General features: G+C 32.5%; 1 protein-coding gene across 2 annotated transcripts in view; it reads right to left on the bottom strand.

Annotated features, from left to right (window-relative positions):
• Positions 1 to 2529: 2529 nt before the first annotated feature.
• LOC117110010 overlaps positions 2530 to 15537 on the bottom strand; it is a 16832-nt gene continuing 3824 nt past the window's right edge. The window contains exons 3-14 of one of the 2 annotated variants that reach the window (XM_033252551.1): positions 14025 to 14964; positions 12482 to 12571; positions 12187 to 12372; positions 11569 to 11811; positions 10540 to 10737; positions 10273 to 10434; positions 7995 to 8291; positions 7386 to 7466; positions 6405 to 6609; positions 5037 to 5084; positions 3874 to 4404; positions 2530 to 3489 (exon numbers count right to left, since the gene is read on the bottom strand). In XM_033252551.1, coding sequence (XP_033108442.1) covers positions 3461 to 3489; positions 3874 to 4404; positions 5037 to 5084; positions 6405 to 6609; positions 7386 to 7466; positions 7995 to 8291; positions 10273 to 10434; positions 10540 to 10737; positions 11569 to 11811; positions 12187 to 12372; positions 12482 to 12571; positions 14025 to 14261 — 2307 coding nt within the window. In that variant the 5' untranslated portion in view covers positions 14262 to 14964 and the 3' untranslated portion in view covers positions 2530 to 3460. Of the gene's footprint in view, positions 3499 to 3873; positions 4405 to 5036; positions 5085 to 6404; positions 6610 to 7385; positions 7467 to 7994; positions 8292 to 10272; positions 10435 to 10539; positions 10738 to 11568; positions 11812 to 12186; positions 12373 to 12481; positions 12572 to 14024; positions 14965 to 15537 lie in introns of both variants that reach the window. The other variant, XM_033252552.1, reaches the window with a different exon arrangement.

Below are 15537 nucleotides of genomic sequence, written 5' to 3'. Positions count from 1 at the left end.
TCTCTTATACACATCTCAGGTTCAAATCCCATCAGAGGAATTTTATTACACTATATATTTCAGGACACTGCAACAAAGACTGGCACTCTAGAATTGGACTTCTTAGTCATCTTAGAAAATGTTGCTCACAACTAAATCAACAATGAATACCTTCAGAATGAATGTTATGCAATTATCTCGTAAGATAAGCTTGCCAATAATTATACACTAAATATATGCTAAAATATGAGGAGAAATAATGTTCTGAATGTATTAAGGAAAGATGATAGTTCAAGAATGTGTTTCTGGCGTGACTCAAACCCGATATGTCTGCTTTCCAATCCCTGGGTCTAGGTTGAAATAAATTTACAGCATAGCAATTCATCGCATGACAAAAACATCTTTGAGGTCAAACTAATATTTATTTATCCAAAAAAAATTACTGTACAATGCTTTTATACAAAGTAAAACAAATGACTTAATATGGATAAAAAGTTACAAACAAAAAACATATACAATAAAAAATATTAAAAATTGTTTTAACCCAGTGTACATTAGAAATATTTAAAACATTTACCAAAGATAATAAATTGCAGAATATAGAGCAGCTTCCCAATATAGTGGAAGATCAGTTCGAAATTCATTGTGGGTCAAATCCTGGCCGTGTTCAAAATCACTGATGCATGACTGCCGTAACTCAGTGGCGTACGCTAATCTGGGTCTGTTGGTGGATTACCGTACGCCAGTGATTGTGCGATAATACTGTTGTTCGCCACACCGTGCACAAATTCACATCACTCGATTAACGTTATCATTGTGTCTGAACATAGCCAAAAGCCGGGCACTCACGGTTGTCGGCGACGCAATTCTATAGAGAATGCAGCGCCATGATGTACGCGCAACAATTTGCTTTTTATTATGATCCATTCTCAATCACACCGGCAATCAGGTGTCATGTCATCTAGAACTATAAGGAGAGGAGTTCGATTTGTTGTACAACCAACGTATGACACAGTACGTGCTCGGCTTAAGCTTCGTATATCACATTTACAATATTTCGTTATTTCAAATATTTAAGAGGCCCTAAATATTAGCCAGCCTTCTACGATAAGCTGGAAGTTTCACCCTCTATGAAAAGAGTTTTTTGCATGGTTTGTTTCTTGCTCCAGTTGATCAGAATAGTTTCTATTTAAAGAACACACAAAAAATGAAACCTAAAAATTTAACATCCATTCCATAACTTCACATTGTAAATATATGTACAACTTCACTTGCAACTATAAAATAAACTTTGTCGATAGAAAAGAAATGTATACTGTATATATTAAAGATGCATTGTCTGGCATGCTAACAAATTAAAAAATTAAATTTAAAACATATTTGAATTGCTTTATCTGTATATTTAAGTAAGTTCTTAACATAATGTATAATAAAAGTTAAAATTCAGTTATAATTACATATATGTCATGACATGTGTACATAATCCATAAAGGGTACAATACAATTCATATTTCTGCATGATACACTTTTTTAATCAAATGGTGGTTTTTATGAAAGATTGTGCTAAAATGTACAAATGGCAGTGGAGCACACAAAACAAAATTTTAAAAAGAATATCAGTACACCATACTGCTTACATACAAGTGTTCATATATGCATCAATATCTTGTTCCATCAAAATTCTTGTTACAGTGTGTGCCATAAAAATATATCCCCTCTATCATATCAATCACTTCTTAAATTCTGTGGTTTGTGATGGTAAACATCATTTAAAGCACAGGCGGGAAAAGTGTGGCCCAACAGCGTTTTTCTTTCGGGCCGCGACAATGAATTAAAAACCCTATGTTTGCGGCCGGCCAAGCAAAATTGAAACCTATCTATAATGCGAATATATATATATATATATATATACATTAAAACAACCATGATTTGAAAAATGTCTACACATTCATTTGCATTTTGTGTAATTCGTGGAAAATACAATATTGAGCTTTGATTGTTCAAAACCTATATTTTTATTAATATTCTGCAAAGACTTGTACCTTAATGGAAGTTGTTTGGCGCAGCGAGAATGGTTTGGTTTCCCATCCCTCTTTCTGTGTATTCCACTTGTTCTTGGGCAAGGCATTTTATCTCCTTTGCTTCTCTCCACCCAGGAGTATAAGTAGGTACCTGATAGGGTTTAAAATATGCGCTAAATAATAATAATAATGGTAATAATAATAATAATAATAATAATAATAATAATATTATTATTATTATTATTATGTTTATTGGTAATCAAATAATAATTGTTATTGAATTTAGATATTTAAATTTTATATAACTGTAAATAGTAATTTATTGGTTACCACAATTTGTAATTAATTTCAATGATTTTATTATTGTAATTATATTTATCTTTCCTTTTAATTATATTTTAGTTATTGGATTTAAAACTTTTATTTGATCTGTATTGTAATAATTCAGTATATATTAAATTTGTTAGGTAATTAATGATATTTATTTTTGTCTGAATTTTCCAATTTTTTTAACAATGTAATTAATCATAAGTATATTTTTGTAATTTTTCTATATAATATTTTTGTAATTTGATAGTATAATGCTGCCTGTTTTATATTGTATTTTATCAATTTTTATATAAAGCGCATTGAACAGCACTCTGAAAATGCACTATATAAATTAATATTATCATTATTATTATTATTATTATTATTAATAAAATTAAGGAGCTTTAGCATAAGTGAGTCTGATACAACAGTACATATTAAAACACAAAGTTAATAATATAATAAACACATAAATTTTAAGTAATATTTAAACAATGCTAAGTACTGTATATATGATAAATATAATACTGTCCAAATTGTTTGAATTATGACACTGCAAGCTACATTTTACAGTTGGCATCCAAACACTAATTAGTAAATTTGTGATTGATAATTAAGACTTATCGCAGGCTATTCCTGGTACCCAAACTGTAGCGCTCTTAAACCAGCTGTAAACTAAGCTGCTAAAAATGTTTACATCTCATAATGCGTGAACAGAAATATATAACGACACATACATGCATTCATATTTTACAGCAGAAATTTAAATTCATAAGTACTGTAGAACTATGTACTTAATTGATAAATCAGAGTGCCTTATATTTATTAAAGTCCAGTTAAAGAAGCACCAGCAGCATGCAACATCGATCTCATTTTCTTCCATTCTATTTAAAATTCTTTAGTTTACATTCTATTGTCGAAGGAATGCACCAGCTTTGTGTTCCTGTAGTCGTGGACGTGCACAAAGTTAGGCAGTCTATCTGGACTTTGCAATGCCACTGGACCTTTTCCACCTTTTCAGACATTACAGCAATTTCAGTCAAGTACTGTAATTTTTATTTCTGCTATGCTGTCAACATATTCATGGAAACATCTAGGATGTTGTGGTTATGTGATTGAAGCTCTGTTGTGCAATCCCATGTCGGGTCAAGTTACTCCTTAATCTTGCTTGTTTCAATACCTTAAAGCTCTGTAAGACAACAATACAGAGCACCTTATAAATGTTACATGTGATCATTGTTGTTGATATTATTATTAAATATAAAATCTATATATTATTTATTATGGAATGAAGAGAAAGGAATTCACAAATTAGTAATTGTACCTAAATTTAAGTTTACTCTGTTAAGTATGTCACATGAAAATGACAAAATGATGAAATAAAGGGAAAAGAAAAGATAAAAAGGAAAATGTTAAGAAAATGGAAAGAAGGAAATGAAAAAAAGTTATGGTGGAATTGAAAAAAAAATGATGAAAATGAAATGTAAAGAATGTAGGCCTAAACAAAATAAAACGAAATGGCCCACATGACAAATTGTTTTCTTTTAAAAAAAATGAGGATTACCATCTTGTAGTGCATTCAATGCTGGATGGATTTCAAGGCTTCTTAATGAATCAGTGAATTCTTTCATATTCTTTTCGCTGATTATCTGTCTGTCTTCTAGATCAGTGATCATACTCCAGCCATCGGTATACTCCTTACAGGGCATGTTCAGCAATCCATCAATTTTTGTTACATTGTCTGGAGTCAGGTTCATTCCAAACTTCATTAGTTTTTGTCTGTGATGACTGAATTGTTTGGAAATGTTTCCTTCCTTAACATCCGCGAATGACGGTAGTAATACTTTAATCTTATGTTGAAGACCAAAATGTTCAGTTGTGCTGATGGTATCATGCAGAATTGTAAGATTCTTGGAATTCAAATGACCATGTTTAACTAAATCATTCAGCAAGTCCACTGTCTTATCTATTTTTGATAGTCTCTCATTGACCACATGATCTCTGAACAACACTTTCAACATAGTAAGACATTTTTGGTTATCATACCACACTGCGACATCCATTTTAAGTGCACTGAATTGCGCATCTGTCATTCCTTTGGACCAAATAAAAATTCAACACATCAATATCTTCAAGTTTTACCATAATTATTATATAATTTTGTAGATGTAGAATTATGTATGGATAACAAGCATTACTATTATTCCAACAAAGTGTACTCATTTTCTTAGGAGAGTTCCCCTACGGCAAAACAACCAACATATGCAATGCATTATAATAGGCCTTTTTTTTGTTGACAATCCCAAATCGATTTTGTCCAAAATGTAAACAGAGTAAAGTCTGTACGCATGATGCTGTTGGAGCAACTGCATGGTGTATCAACAGATAGTGATAGTTAAGTAAAATACTTTTAGGCCTACGTCTAACTAATACTGTACTGTATTAGAGCTTATCTACTACCATGGTTGAACCATGGATGTAATATATTTCCTCCATGGTTGAACTAGGAGAGCATTATTAGCATAATACTGTTAATTCATAATCATGTGTTTGCTAACAGTTAATAATACATAAAATACAAAGAATATACAGTGTGAATGAGTGTGTGAATGTTCAGTGTGTAGACCCACTGAAAACAATGTAAGCATATGTTTACTAGTTTTCCTAACAGATTTATAGGTGAGTGAAGAAGCAATAATCGTGGTGGCATGAAAAATCTCAAATTACCTTGAATTACAACATGCTCAGGGGAAGAAGCAGCATGACCCATCTTAGCTGAAAAAGTTAATACAAATAAATTATTATATGCTTTAGGTTATTATGTGTACATTTTTTTGTTGTTAAACACCGGCGTAGTAGTTAATCAATCAATCAATCAATCACAAAACTTATAGCGCTGAGTATCCATATAATATGTTCAATGGCACTCAAACAGCAGAGTTTATAGTCGCTTCTAAAAGTAGCCAACTGATAATAATTGCATCAAGCATAGCTCATCATCAACAAGTTCCTTCATTTCAGTTGTATTGAAGAAAATCTCTAGTGAGATCCGAACCTCCAACCTCTAGCCGTTAAGGCGAGTATCAGAGACCTATGGGATATCTTGCAGTTCTAAACCCCCAGGGAGCTGGGCTAAGCTAGAAAAGCTTATAGAATGCATAGGAAAACCTAGTGGATAAAATTCAAATGAAGTTGCTGTGTAGCACCATAAACAATGTAAACAAATATCTAAAAATAGTGACAGTGCTCGAACAGGGTGCAAAATTTACATTTTTTTAACACACGCCAAAATTTAATAATTGAAAAACTTGTACTACATTCTAAAGTAGAAACTAAACCCTAACTAGCTTCTTGACTTACTAAAAAATGTAGAAAATCGTGCAAACATGGACCATTTTTTTTTTCTATTTGCTGGAATTCCATGTTTTACAATACATCTATTATGTAGTAATAACCTTATACATATACACTACATAATCATCTTTCATATTGTGAATGTTGTATGGATGTTGGGAATGTTGTATTATTCAATAACTTTGAATATTATAAAAATCATAAAAGACAACTTGTTCTGTCTAGGCCACTGGCCTATGAAGCTAGGGTAGGAACCAATGTTTTTCAGCCTGTGTGATCTACACAAATTAATTTTTACTGTAGTTTTTACCTTCTCAGGTATTTAGATTGTGGATTTCATTCAACACAGCTTCCTTGGACAATTGCTTAATATGTATTTTGAAAATTTAATATATCATGTTATGTTTTAATTTGTCACGATGAACATGTGTTAAGCTAGATGTGGTAAATACTGTACTATACAGTACAAGACTACAGTGAATTACTTTTAATAGAAATAATACTGCAGTTTATATTTTTATTGCATATTCAACTTGAGATTTAAAGATGATATACCAGTGCTAGAATTCGCCAATGCCTTAATGGTAGACCAGGCTATTAAAACTAGACTAGCCAAGTAGACCAGGCCCTCCAAGCTACCATGGTAAAATTGGCCGTATTTAATAGAAAATAAATCATATTGTGTCTCCATAATAAAATATAAAAACAATTTTCATATACAAATCACATTCTTAAACCAACCTGTTGAAAAGAGTCGTTTAAAACGAGTAGTTACAACTGACTTTGTTTTTCCACATGGCACACTTTCTTTCATCAAACATTCCTCAAGTTTATGCAGCGGTTGCAGCGTAGCGTCACAGGCATTACAAAGGACGTGTAACTCATAGCCGACTCCTTCTGTAGTAACATACACAGTTTTCAATTGCTGACGGATGTAACTTAATACCTGATAAAAATGAAATAAGATAAAATTATCCTGAAAATTTTTTATGGTTGCATACCAAGGTGTATAAAATCTCAATTTTGTAGGTGTTTTAGGAATGCAACCAAGTCCCCTAAATGGTCCCCTATCAATGGAAAAGGGGGACATTCATTTTCAGATCATCAAAATAAATGAAAACAGAAAAAATAGTTTATAGTATAATACTTTCCAATTGGATGCCCCACAAAACTGAATCTAACTCAAATAGCTGTTCCCTTGACCCTATCAGGAATTATAAGGAAACTCTTACCCCATTTCGTTGGTTTTTTCACACCCCAACAACAATCCACAGGAAATCTTGATTCCATTTAGTAAAACCCCTTTACTTAAAACCAGTTATGTGCAAAACTTATAGCAAACTTAGAATCAAAGACGTTTTGAGCATTTGGTAAGAATTGGGAATCTGTCTCAAAAGCATTAGCAAGTGGTACACTTTAATTCAAATTGCATGACAAATAAGATTTAAAAGAAGTATATATTGAATTATAATAAAGTTGTTCATTATCTCTTTAATTTCTAATTAAATTTCATCTATATTAAGCGCATTTTGTGTTTGAACCCACCAGGTGCTCACTTGTACTCTTTGGTGGAAAGAGATAACCACAGGTTAAGTGCCTTGCCTAAAGACACAAACAGGGATATGAACCTCCAACCTCAAGGTTGAAATGCAGAACTACAACTGCGCCAAACTGCTCCTACAAAATGACTAGAATAAACAGAATTTGGTTACGGAAGCTTACCTCCATGCAGATGCTAGGATGTGGTTCGAGAAGTTCTTCTTTGCCATGTTCATAAACTTTCATCCTACGTGATATTTCAATCTATTATATACAACATACAGGATATTTTATTAGTCAATGTGTTGTTCACTGAGAAAAGGTCATAGATGCACGTAATATATACAAATAATGAATGTTTATGAGTGCAATGGGGTAGAATATTTCACGAGGTGAAAGACTGGATGTTCTATTCAACGAGGTGAATAGAACATCCAATCTTTCACCTCATGAAATATTCTACCCCATTATATGAATGAGAAACATTCATTATATGTTTTATACAATACCGACAGGATGAGCCTCGACGAAATACTACAAGGACTCATCTTCCTTTCGAAGGCCAGCATAAAACCATCCTAGGCTTAGGAATCGATCAAGTTCAAGTTCGGATAATAATAGGCTCAAATCCTCACCGCTGAAGCTGGCAAAATACTCCATATGGTTAACTGTGTATGTTATTGCCTATTTTGTTACATAATTAAATATACTTTTATATATAATATATAATTTATAACATAATTCTACATTTCTATTACATTAATAAAAATATGTTTAAACTTTGCATCTTACTTTTAATGCATGTCTGTTCTTGATTCTGACAGCTCCTAGACTCACGACATGCTCATCATCTAAGTAAAAGTCACTCCGATTCCGAAACAATTCCACATGATCACCATTCCTACCTTTGTCATTCATCAAGTCTAAAAACGAAACGACCAACACATTGTAGACAGCATCCGGTAGGAAGTCCGTGGGAGTCACATAAAACGATGCAGTTTGCTGCTCGTCTCCCCTAACTTTCAAGCCTTCTTTATTGATTTGCATCCGAGTAGGAACAATGAAGATTCTGTTACCAGGTTGAGATCCCTTTGAAAACAAGAGCACTGACGTGGCATATTATGAATCTCAAAAAAATTTGAAAATTATAGGCAACAGAAGGAACAGAAGGCATGTTGGCACAGCGGCAAATCTTTGCAATTTCAAGAGAGAGTTCGGTCAGATTGCTTGTGCCCTTGGAAAGATAATTACATTTTTATCTCTTCATCCAGGAATATGAATGCGCTGGTATGAAACTGGCAGCGCATGTTTAAGTGTTGCTGCCATATTGGTGCAGGACCAGGCAACACCCCTCAGGCAGCTTTTTATACTCCTATAATGTTTGTGGCTTTTACCATTGATAGCTTTGTATAAAGACACTGGAAGAAAGTCTCTGCACTGTGGTTTTGAATTGTTGACTGCTGGTGGTGTGTGACTAATTTAGTCACGGACCGACTAAAATTAATTTAATAAAAATATGGATAAATAAGTCCAAAAATTTAAGTAATCTTGTCAGTGTATGTTAGCCTAATAGCTTCAATGGTTTTATGAATTTCACAATGGTTGAAAGCTGCCTGACTTTAATAATAAACTTGAAAAATGTTTTTTTTTTTGGTCACAGACTGACAAAAATATTAAGAAATATTTTTGCCCCACCTTAATATTGTTTTGTAAATGAATATTACTTTTTGTCACAAGAAACTAATTTAATATGTTAAGTTCTCCGAATTAAAATAAAAATGACTGGCATGAACGGCAATTTTTTTATTTCCTAGAGTTTTTGAAAAAACTTGACATTTTCATATTTTTTATACTTTCAAAATTATGTAATTTCAAATTCCAAAATATTTTTATACATCCACACAAAAAAAGTTTCATCAAGGAATCATAAAAAAACATTTTTTAAGCTTTAGTTTGATATAAAACTTGTCTACATTCCTCAAGTTGAAAATATGCTAAATCTGAAAACCAGAGCCTTGCAGGCATTAACGTTCCTATGCATGATACATGACTTTATCAGAAAATATAAGGTTGGGTCAAATTTGTGTGGTGGTTTAATTTGAACAATTCAGGAGTGAGTTTTTATAGTCCAAAATAGTGATATTGATAGGCAAATTACAATATTAGAATAAAAAAAAAACATTTATTTTTTTTAAAATTTTGTAGGCCTATACAGTATTTTCATTTTACAGTAGTTTGAAACAATATCGGGGGTAGGGGAGCTGGCATGTCCTACTAGACAACAATATATTAAACCACCTTTAGCAGTCATCAACCTTATGCAGTATAATAGTGAAGTTATGTGACTGAATTTTATACACAAAATATTTCAATTAGAAAAGATATTTAGGCCGTTTGCTGCGTTATGCTGTGGTTGCGAAAATGTTGCCTATAGGCCTACTTAATACATAAACTGTGATACTTTTATCACTATGGAGTGCTTTTAACTTTCGCAGGGACGTATCCAGGGAGGCGCTGCTTCCCTCCTCCCCTCCCCCACACCTTCATACACAGTTTTAATACAAATTCTTTCCTTAAATCGCTCAGACTCTTTAATAGTAATCAACACAACTTTTGATGTAAACAGTTTGGGTCAAATGTCTGTGTAAAAAAAATATATAAGGCAAAAATAAAATTACAGTAATATAACAATATTTGGTTTTATTTCAAAATTATTATTTACTATAAATGCAGTATCAATAAACACAATACTTTGTTATATTAGTACTGTTTCCACGAGTATGTTAATGACACCTTGATATTTTCCACAAGGGCAATGTGGGCCAGAATGACAAGATAGAATGCAATGGGAATAAAGTGATGGATGGCTAGTTAGAAAACTAATACCAAGGGTACCATTAGGCATGTCAGTAAAACAAAATGTCCGAAAACTTTTCCTGAAGATGTCCACACACACACACACACATGCAAAAAAGTGAATACAATAGTTCCTATTGCATTATGTGCATAGGAACTAAAAAATAATAATATGAAAGGGTTTACTTCTGCTAAACGATTAGAACCAGCTTACCTTTTCTTGCTCAAACAGTAACCCAAACATCTTCATAATTTCTAAAAATACCTCTAAGTTGCTGGCATCTTTCGCTATCTCATGTCGCCACAAATGATGTAGCAACTGTTCTTGTAGAATTCCCTCACGGTCGAGCTTTTCCCACTGCTTCAGTATAGGCAGCTACAAGAAAATATGAACACATAAAATGCATGCAATTCACCATAATTTTAAGTATCATAAAATGATAAAAAAAAAATATTTATAAGAGATTGTTGTATTGCTTACCTTCTCAATATCATCTGGTTTCACTACTGTGATGATTTTCGTCACGACGTCGATCATCATGCACAAGTTCGTAATAACCGTGTACTTTAACTTCTCATTAGTCTTAGAGTACAGAATTATTCCAGTGTCATTTAGATAATCGAGGACAGTGTTGAGCGTTGGTTCAGAAATTCCACATTCAGATGCAATTTCCGCGATCTTCAAATGTTGAATGAAAAGAGAATTCCATTCATACAAATGCAAGAAATATATTGTAGTCAGCTACATTGCTTAATTCGACCCTTATATACAATGGGTTAACCCAACTAATGCTGACTGTTTCTTGCTTTATATATGTTGATTAGATTTCTTCCAAAGTTATTATTCCAACGCTGATTGGCTCTTGCCTTATATGTTAATTTAAAAGTTGTGAAGTAGTTGGTAGAAAAATGTATGTCAGAACTATACGTAACTCCAAATTGACTGGATGTAAATTTGTTGTGTTCTGTTTTATCACTACAACAACTCCCTGGTTTCATACACTACCTGTATTCTTATGTTGTTTTGGTAAGCTTTTATAGGTGTCCTTTAGTTATCAATAAAAGCTTAATACCAAAACAACATAAAAATAAAGGTAGTTTATGAAACCAGGGAGTTGTTATGGTGATAAAACAGAACACAAGAAAAGCTGTCATTCATCTTTATTCAGTTACTATAAGATGACAGAAAATAACTTTTGCTGAATCACACTAATTAAGGTAAATAAACAATACAATAGAGACCCAAAGGACGCAAGATCAGTGGTGACTCTTGGATAAATTTTCCGGGTGACTGTGACAGACATGTTTTCACTTGATGTGAGCCTATTTTATATTTTTTATGGTTTCACTGCCCAACAAGCTCTGTCAAATGGGGGAGGGGGATTAGGATACCAGAGGAAGAAAGTTATGAGATGGGTAGTGTTGGACTTGTGGATCTGCACTTGTGTAATTCTAATCATATTCATCAAATATTATTCAATTATAAATATTATAAGGAAGCATATGTTACCTCATCTAAGGAAACATGGAGTCTTGTTTTTCCAACGTCTTGTACTTTGGACTGGAAATCAACCCAGCTAGTGGGAATAGGTTTAGCCGTTGCCTTCATGTATTTTGCGACATTCTTCTTCAATTTCTCAATCCCTTCATCCATACGCACAGTGTTATCTACAACATACATCTCACGATCCACATGATTTCGGTATGGTGTTCCTTCGACTTCATCAAATATTCTTTTGAACTTGGTTGTGATCTGTGAACAAAATTGAAAGTATTAGATGTTTTCAAGATTTAAAAAAAAAAAATAATGTAACTACTAAAAAACAGACAGTATGAGACATGTCGTGGTGAAATGGTTAAGTTGTTGGACAGGCTATATTGAATAAATGAGCTATAAAATATGGGAGCTCAAAAAAATTCCCTAAAAAACTATAGATTAACAATTTAGGCTATGTTCTCACAAGGCAGCTAACGGTATAGCAGGATCCGGATCTGGAAAATAACTTGAATTTCAATTTTTGCTACAACTTAGCCATTTTGCCACAACATGCCTCATATAAGTAAATTTTTTGAAGAATTTAAGACTAAAATATTGTAATTTTACTATTAAAAACAGACAATGTCTCACCAGCTTGTTCTTTTCTGACTCAGTCCCAAGTAGTTTGTCTTTATGTGTGGCAACTAAACTGATCGTGGGTGAGGATATGCCATTGATTAACTTCTCTGTCCTTCCATGATAGGGTAGTACAGCATGTTCGTATATTGACCGCATCCAAAATACATTCATCTGAAGATTTGTCATTTCTAATTGTCCCTAAAAAAATGTATAAGCACATAATTTTTAAAACAGTATGAGATTATGGTTGATGTAATAAAACTATTAAAGCTATAAACCTGCATTGAAGACCAAGTGGTATATTTACCTTCAGGGAATTTCTTGGGTTTGCCAAAGTGTCCAAATCATCTAACACACTGAAAACCACACAGTATGATGATCCACCTGTCAGAAAAAACTAGAAAGAAGAAAAATACAATTTAAAACATAAAAAAAATATTAAAATCAGCTGATCATTAAAAAATATGTATTACTGTTAAAGTCAGTTAACCCTTTGAAATCCCAAGAGATCAACCCCCTAGGTGAATGAGGCCTATTTAGGAAAAACGCAAAATACATTTTTATGACTGTAACCTTTCACAAATGTTGGTTTGATTGTTGTGTTAAAAATGTCTTGGGCTTCCAAAAAATAGCAGAATTATTTCAACTTTAGACCTAGGTCAAAGATCATGTGCCCACAATTGCAATTTAGTGGCTTAAAAAGGGTATTTTTTTACCCATAAAGCCTGTGTAAACTTCACAAAAATACTCCTATGGTCATGAATGTTACATATTATGTGGATATGTTGTTTTTTACAGAAATAAAATGTGCTTGGTTAAATAAAAAAATTTTTATGCCCAAGGTCACAAAGGTCATTACTCAAAAAATATGATGGCCATGTCGCCATTGGCGACAAAAAAACGAACCATGGCGAACAGTTTTATCATTACCATCATGGCTACCAAAGTAGAAACACTGATAGCCAAACTGGCGATAAAATCCACAGAAAAATAAAAATCTTGTTGCCGTGTAGGTCATTTGGCAGATGCCCTGGCCAAACATAAACGTGCTATAAACAGCACCATCGATTATTGTTGTCTAGGTTAGGCACAGACCAGCCAAATTAATGAGGCATAGCCTAAGGTAGGACTGGTTTGTAGCCTAGGCCTAGTATTTTTAATTTTACTCACTACAGTGCTGTCCTAGGATTCCTACTACATTTTCTACATCATTCAAGCACAGGTGGAAGGCAGCTCATAAATGGTCCAGTTGCAAAAATCATAAAAACAGTAATAAAATAAAATATACCGTATATTCCGTTGTATAAGCCGCACCCCTAATTAGGACGCGAAATATCATGATTTTTTTGTGTAACCTGTGTATAAGCCGCACCAATTTTTAGGCTCAAAACCATGAGTCCCATAATGTTAGGTTTTTAGTTACTTTGAATCATTTTGACATTATACAAATGATTGCCAAGTCATGTCTAGTTACATGACGGTAGGGAAATCCCCTAAAAGAACAGAGGGCAGCATTACTAAAACAAGCAGGAAAATCAGCCCATACCGTATATGGGCCCTGCATCCTGGGACAGTAAATTAGACCGTATAGAATACGGGCCAAGGTATCAAAGGGTTAACAAGAGAGATTTAAGTCCTGTAAATACTACAAGAACCCCCAAACTAATAATGTTTATTGTTCGATTTGAGTTAATATTTGATATTCAGGAGCTCTTTTAATTAGATTCAATAAGTTAAAACTAATTCTCATATATAATGTGGAGATGTTTTTTAAGGTTTTTGTAAAAAAAAAGTAAAACCTACAGTAAATTTAAAAAAAAAACCAGCTTTCTGTAAAATTTATTCCTTACCCTGTGAGATATATAATACGTCAGCTGACCAGCATAGTCCCAAATACATGTGACATCATTTGGTATGAAACTCTTGTCAATATCCTTCCTGGCTGTTAAAAATGATCTCATTTGTTGAAATATGTTAGTCGGACGGACAGTAGTTTTAGTAAGTTTAGCAACAAGTTTCTTATGAATTCCTCCTTCTAGGAGTTTACAGGCATAGCTTGTCATACTTCTTGCTGCTTCTGATGGCATCTGTAATTAAACATTTAAGAATCACTAAGGTCAGTTCAAAATGTACACAGCAATTCAAACCAGTGTGGTTGAGACAATGACTTTCTTAATTAGGCTGACTGCTAAGTAAAAAAATACATAATCATAATTTAAAAGAACATCAATCAATAAAAATATTTAAAGTAATTTTTGCAATTAAAAAAAATATAAAAGTACTGTTGAAGAGGCGGTAAGACTGGATGATGCAGAATTAGAATTAGATGAGTTTTGATGGCTTTTAGGCTGTTTTAGCTTTTTGGCGAGATTTTCTGCGATGGCGTGCTCACGTATCTGCTTGGTTAGTTCACACACTGTACAATATTAAAAAGTTTGAGAAACATGTCATTAAATAATTTATAAAAATAACAAATTATAATATTCAGACAGTAAATTTGTCAATTAAATTATATGGTATTTTAAAAAGTATAATATTACCATCCACATCCTTCTGTTCGTTATATTTGCAAAAACATGTCATCAAAATAATTCATAAAAATAACAATATATAATATTTAGACAGTTAATATGTAAATTAAATTATTTATATTTATATTTTAATACCATTCGTATAATATTCATACCATCCACATCCTTCTGTTCCTTCCATTTGTTGCAATCTCCATTAACAGTTTGAAATACTGTTGTTGTTACAATACCATCTGTTGATGGTACTTTCTTCTTAAATCTATTGACATTTAGATAATATAATAATAATAAAATAAAACTTTAAATAAATATAATTATACCATATCAATGAATACTTAGAAACAGGAAACATGTGAAGTTAATTATAGCATATGTGATGGATTTATAAATAAGTAATGACATATTTATACAAAATCTTTTCTTAAAAATAAAAATACTTTTAAAATAGGAAGTGGATATATATTTACGTCACTGTTAACAAATCAATAAACAATATATTTACGTAAATGAAACAACGCATGCACAGTCATTCTTTAATAAATTGCATTATCGGTCACGTAAAGTTATTGATTCTTGTTAAATGTACGTTAACTCGGAGTTCAACTTTCAGACTGCAAATAAGCATCGGCCTTTTGCTGATGGCAACTTTTTGGCAAGTTAAATTTATGAATGTATTCTACCATGAATCCGGGGTGTACAAAAATCAAATCTTCAAACGTGGACGTGTTTATTATAGTCATGTTAAAATACATTAACTTGACACAACAACTTTTCTTGTAAAAACAAATGGTTTCTACTCTTTAAAAAGCCATTGAACAACACACGATCGAAT

The sequence above is a fragment of the Anneissia japonica genome, unplaced genomic scaffold, assembly GCF_011630105.1.
Source record: "Anneissia japonica isolate Jap-2015-1 unplaced genomic scaffold, ASM1163010v1 scaffold4031_len268452_cov156, whole genome shotgun sequence".
NCBI lineage: Eukaryota > Metazoa > Echinodermata > Crinoidea > Comatulida > Comatulidae > Anneissia > Anneissia japonica.
This window is presented reverse-complemented; position numbering and strand designations above follow the sequence as displayed.